At 45.8% G+C, this 6000-nt stretch overlaps 1 protein-coding gene across 1 annotated transcript in view; it reads left to right on the top strand.

Annotated features, from left to right (window-relative positions):
- Window positions 1–1576: 1576 nt before the first annotated feature.
- Window positions 1577–6000, top strand: part of LOC310792185 (E3 ubiquitin-protein ligase RNF31) — a gene marked incomplete at its 3' end in the record, with an annotated part of 28293 nt that continues 23869 nt past the window's right edge. Inside the window, exons 1-3 of the mRNA XM_083653914.1 lie at window positions 1577–1646; window positions 2810–2980; window positions 4019–4117. Of these exons, the coding sequence (XP_083510040.1) occupies window positions 2810–2980; window positions 4019–4117 (270 nt within the window). The 5' untranslated portion in view covers window positions 1577–1646. The remainder of the gene's footprint in view (window positions 1647–2809; window positions 2981–4018; window positions 4118–6000) is intronic.

Below are 6000 nucleotides of genomic sequence, written 5' to 3'. Positions count from 1 at the left end.
GACCGCAATGAAAATAGGTCTCATGACTTTGTCGTGATATCCAGATGAATTATTTATATACTGTATGTTTATTGGTGTGTTGTATTTATTAAGTTGTCAAATTAATTAAATCAATAAATCAATCAAATCAGATAAAGCCACAGCAGCCATGTCAGGGAAAAATACCTCCAAACGAGCTGTTTTGACTTCCGTGATGTTGTGACATCACAAAGTAGGGCTGCACGATAAATCGATTTTGAATTCCAATTCATTAGTCAGGACGATGTAAAAAAAAATCTAAATCTTCACATCGATTTTCACTTTAACTAGGGTAATGACGGTGCGGCTATCTCTCATTTCTTCCTCCTCCCTCCTCCCCGCTGTAAAGTCTCTCTGAAGGCCGTGGCTACTAAAGACAGCAGCGCGACAAACTTATTTCAACACCTCCAAAAAAGCACGCATCGGAGTGGGAGCAGTGTGTTGCACTACGGGCTGCACAAGATAACGAGACACACACACACACACACACACACACACTCTTTTCATGAACACTGAAGCGTTATCACTGGATGGTGAAACGTTGCTGGCTTTAGGACATGTTGTAACAACAAAACAACACGTGGGCTTCTGGCTGTACCATTAGAAGCCTGACTCACCCTGTCTGTCTGAATGTCCTCCTACTGCTATCGCAGTTACCCGCGTACACGTGTAAAGAGACTGCAGGTTAGCAAGCAACAGACAGGATTTTAGGCATAGCTGCGCCAAGCTGAGACAGGAAGTTGGGTTTGTTCTGCCTTCAGAGTAAAAACATAAATTGTGTCACCTATCAGATTTTTTTTGCAGTGCCGGACAACAAATGGTTAGATAAGTATAAGTATAAAAAAATCTTATGAAAATCGAATTTTGAGAGAAAAGATTTATTTTATTTTTAGGCCAAATTGAACAGCCCTATCACAAAGTAATTAAATTTGCCTGCTTACACACTGCCAGGACGCTGAAGTGGTCTCGTAAAATCATGGCCGACCCCTCCCACCTCGGACACAAGCTCTTTGAAATGCTCCCCCTCGGCAAGAGACTGAGGTCTGTTCAAACCAGAACATCTCACCACAAGAACAGCTTCCCAACCAACTGCCATCGGCATCATCAACAAGGCCCGAAAGCCTAAGCCTACTAAGGACCCCACCAACCACCCCTCCCCTACACCCTGAATACCCCCCCCCCACTGACATGAGCCCCCCCCCCCCCCCCCTCCCACAATCAAACGTCACTTTACAGCAACAGCGGCTGGACTACACTCGTTAGATTCAAGTAGCATAGCTGCTACTTCTACCAGAACTCTGCACTCCATTAGATTGCTCTTGCTAACTACATTGTAATGTAAATTCCTATTTAATGCCTACTAAAGACTCCTATTTGTGTATATATATATTGTATATATCAATAAAAGCAATACAAGTGATTCTGATTCTCTGTGTGTCCCACAGATGTCAGCTGGTCTTCCTCCGGACAAGGCAGCCATGTTCCTCAGCCTGCTGGCCCTGGACGGGCGGAGCTTCAACACCGCCGACGCCCTGGAGGCGGTCCAGCTCAACAACGACCTCCCCTCAGCCCTCAAGTTCCTCACCCACAGCTGTCCCATCTGCCAGGAACAGCTGGCCTTCAGTAAGGTGGGACCGCTGCTTCCTCAAAATCACAATCACTTTTATTGCCACAATATGCAAGATTACATATGAGTAGTGTTATGAGTAGTGTCATGCATGGTTTGGCACTCTTAAGCCTCAATTATACTCTACGTAGAGTCTACGTTGAAGACGGAGGCAGACAGAGCCTTCTGTCCGTACTCTGCGTTAATTTTGTGCGTTTTCTGTCCGTCATCTGCAAGCTTACGGATACGCATGAAACGCAGCAAAACCACACACACACTCATACATTTGACTCTCTACTGCCCACTGGTGAATGTATTGCTTAACATGATACCAACGTGAAAGACGCATGGAAGTATGTGGGCAGTGACGATTACGATTACATTCAGTGATGATGACGATTAGAAACGGACGCATTTATTTTTTGTATGAAAATGTTTAAATGAGCCCTTACTGTCCAGCTCAAAACTAGAATTGTAAAAATGGTAAAAACAGCCATGAAAGTGTAAGTAAGGTGAGAAAGAACATAAATGTCGTAAAAATGTGTCGGATATAGCTCCCCAACAGATACAAAATCATGAGTATATATGTTTGATCTACATACAAAGAACTGCCCTGATCGGATTTGTGAAACACGCATTTAAAAAAAAGTCACGATTTCCTTCTCCCTGGAGCTGCAGGTTTCTCCTCTGTCAGCTCGCCTCACTCACCTCAACAGGTGACCAGACTGTGGGAACTCCGCCCCCCCGGCTGATTGGGGCGGTGGAGGCTGCACGGCCAAGTTGCGCCAGAGATTTGATATCACACCGTCTCTGATTGTGCATTTTCTTCTCTCTGTCTCCGTCTACACTCTCTGAGTGCACTTCTAGTTGTTGTTGTTGTTCAGATGGTGAATGTGTTGTTGTTGTTCAGATGGTGAATGTGTTGTTGTTGATGTTGTTCAGATGGTGAATGTGTTGTTGTTGTTCAGATGGTGAATGTGTTGTTGTTGTTCAGATGGTGAATGTGTTGTTGTTGTTCAGATGGTGAATGTGTTGTTGTTGTTCAGATGGTGAATGTGTTGTTGTTGTTCAGATGGTGAATGTGTTGTTGTTGTTCAGATGGTGAATGTGTTGTTGTTGTTCAGATGGTGAATGTGTTGTTGTTGTTCAGATGGTGAATGTGTTGTTGTTGATGTTGTTGTTCAGATGGTGACCATGACCCACTGCTCGTGCTGCCTGTGCCAGGCCTGCTTCAGATCATGCTTCTCCACAGCCATCAAGGAGAAGAGCATCGAGCAGCTGGGGTGTCCGCTGTGCCAGAAGGGCCAGGGAGCCATGGACGAGTCTGTGGACTACTTCAACCTGCTGGACACACAGGTCAGTGGTCACCCAAGGTGACACAAGGTCAGAGAGGTCACAAGAGGTCAGGGGTATTATTCTACAATTATGAAATAATTTAGGTTACTACAATAATTAGGCATTTCTTTTTTTTACTATTAGTTATCCAAAATTGACAATTCTGCAATATTCCATGTTTTACAGTTTATTTAAAGTCCCTGGAAACCAGAAATATTTCTTTATTATTTAGCATTTTGAGTTCATCACATCACAGGACCCTATGTTAATAAGCCACCAGCCAAATTTGAACGATGATGAACGTCGCAAAGTATATAAATTTAGGTTTGACAGGTGTGGCAAAACGCATGAGAATCGATTATTTTTTAGAGTGTATTTTCTCCCGCGGAATGTGTGGGCGTGTCCCGTCTGCAGCAGGTTTTCCGAGAGAGAGAGAGCGCGAGACAGAGGGGGGAGGGAAAGAGAGATCGACGTGTGTGTGTGTGTGTGTGTGTGTGTGTGTGTGTGTGTGTGTTTGTGTGTGTGAGAGAGAGTAACCTCGCGTCAGCAGCCTGTGTGTCTCTCTCTGTGCTCTCTCTCTCACTAGTCCCGAGAGAGAGAGAGAGAGAGAGGGAGAGGGAGAGAAGCATAGCGCTCGCACACAGATTGGGAGGCAGACGGACAGCGAGGGAGCGCTGTCACTGGGGGCAAAGAACAGACAAAAGGAGGGTGGGTGCGGATTGCGCGCATGTACAAAGGTTATATAGAGCTTATGACGTCATAAGCTCCTGCATTTTAGCACCTCGCGCACTGCTGTCTTCAATGAGGAAGTACTTTGTAGAAGCTTGTAGAAAAGTGTCGATTTTAAGGCTTTGGGTTGAAAGTAATGTATAATAATTTCGGAGGCACAAAATTACTAACATAAGACCCTAAATAACATAGTTAGAACGTTTTTGTGGATTTTGGTTTCCAGGGACTTTAATTTTTATTAACAAATTCTGTGATTCCGTCCAAATACTCAAAGATGCTGGATGCCGTTTGGAGAACAGTTGGATGATGATTGGATGTGTCTGTCTACAGATCCGTCACTACCTGGAGCCTCAGATACACGAGCTGTTCCAGAGGAAACTCAGAGACCGAGCGCTCAGGGACATGCCCAACTTCTGCTGGTGTGCACATGTAAGACGCACGCACGCACACACACACACACACACACACACACACACACACACACACACACACACACACACACACACACACACACACACACACACACACACACACACACACACACACACACACACACACACACACACACACACACACACACACACACACACACACACACACACACACACACACACACACACACACACACACACACACACACACACACACACACACACACACACACACACACAGGTCTGACTAAGGACATCCAGAAGCAGCACTGCCCCCTGGTGTCAGACTGATTGATGACAACCTGAAGCTCAGCATGTTTCAGTTTGAAGTTTATTCTGAAAGATTCACTTTTATTTCCAGGGAGGGATGTCAACCGTTAGCCGTTAACTGACAATCATTTTGACTGATTAATACTATCAGTTAAACAGATAAAAAAACATTACTCCACCCCCCAAGTAATTAAAACAATGGAAAAAAACACCCAGGTGTTGAAAAGCGATGTAGTTTAGTGCATTTCCGACTCGTCCGTGCACACACCCATCTGTGCTGTGTGCATGTGTGCGTGTGGCGTACATTACCGGCTGGTGCGTGTTTTTCGAGCCGCTCTCTCCAAAGCGTGCCAAAGTCTCGCCAATGAGGAAATTAATTTGCCATTAATTTCCAGCGTGCGTGAATGTGTCGTGTGGGCGTGTGGCGTGCGTGCATTACTGACAAGACGCTATCATCCTCCTCGAGACGAGACATTAAACTGGTTCGATGCTCACGCGAAATCGCCGGCGCTGACTGCGCCGAGGGGCTCGTCGCAGCTGGCCGTCCTATCGGCAGCTCCTCGAAAATGTGACTCCGCGGCGTCAAGGCGGACGTGACGTGACCAGCACGAGAGCTGTGATTGGCCGTTCCCTTGGGCCGCGCACATATCCGCTGACATACTTCTTGTGAGGAATGAGGAAATGCCATTTCCTCATTTAACAGTGCTTGTCCCTCATCTAGCAAAGCCTTCTGCAGGCTCACCGGAATGAGTTTTGAAATGGAAGGACAATAAAATGTCCCCCCACCGACATGATTGCGAGTTCTTGGTAAACGACGCGATAGCGTCATATGTAATGGACACGAGTGTACCACAAGCCACCTAGTGTTTTGGACGTGTACCGCAGCCAACGCACCGAGTTACCTTCGAGTATGCACAGTCTCGCTGTCGCCGCTAGTCGGCGGCAAGGCTCCAAGTGGAGGCTGCGCAGAACCATGTCAGCGCCTTTACTCTCTCTCTCTCTACGCCTGCCCTGTGCCTCAGCTGCAGGCTGGGGGCGGGGCCACAGCCCCTTCCTTCCCAAATCTCGGTGAGGTGCACACAAGTCTCAGTGCACACAAATCCTGCCACACACACACAAAGTCACTTATAGAAGCGGCTGCACCGCTTGAAAAAGGTTTGTTGCATGGTAAAAGAAAAATATGGGTTTGTGTATTGAAACATTTGGCAGTCTGTTAAAACACTTCTTATCTGATTCAAAATCCTAAGATAATTTCTTAAAATGAAGTTATTACCAATCAATTTACCTGGGGATTCTGTCTTAGAAAAAAGTAGGAAGAGAGGGAATTTTTTACTTATGTAGTTTCAATGTTTAGCCACACGGGGGTGGTGTTAGCTTATGCCTCACCTGGGAGTCCCCATTGCCAATAGGTCAATGCTCTGGCGTGGGAAGTGAATTCCCCATTGATTTTCTCCATAGACATTTAGAAAAATCCTTATATAACGAGTTTTAAGGCTTCAACCAACCAAGCCAACCAGTCTTCCAGAGAACCGTGAGTGACCATAAAACATTTTATTTTCAGCAAAAACAAAAAATAAAAGTGGGGGGAGGGACTCTTGATCTTGATCTCTT

The sequence above is a fragment of the Poromitra crassiceps genome (assembly GCF_964638095.1).
Source record: "Poromitra crassiceps genome assembly, chromosome: 17".
Taxonomy (NCBI): Eukaryota; Metazoa; Chordata; class Actinopteri; order Beryciformes; family Melamphaidae; genus Poromitra; species Poromitra crassiceps.
The sequence above is the reverse complement of the archived record's forward strand: the minus strand, read 5'-3'. Positions and strand labels throughout refer to the sequence as shown.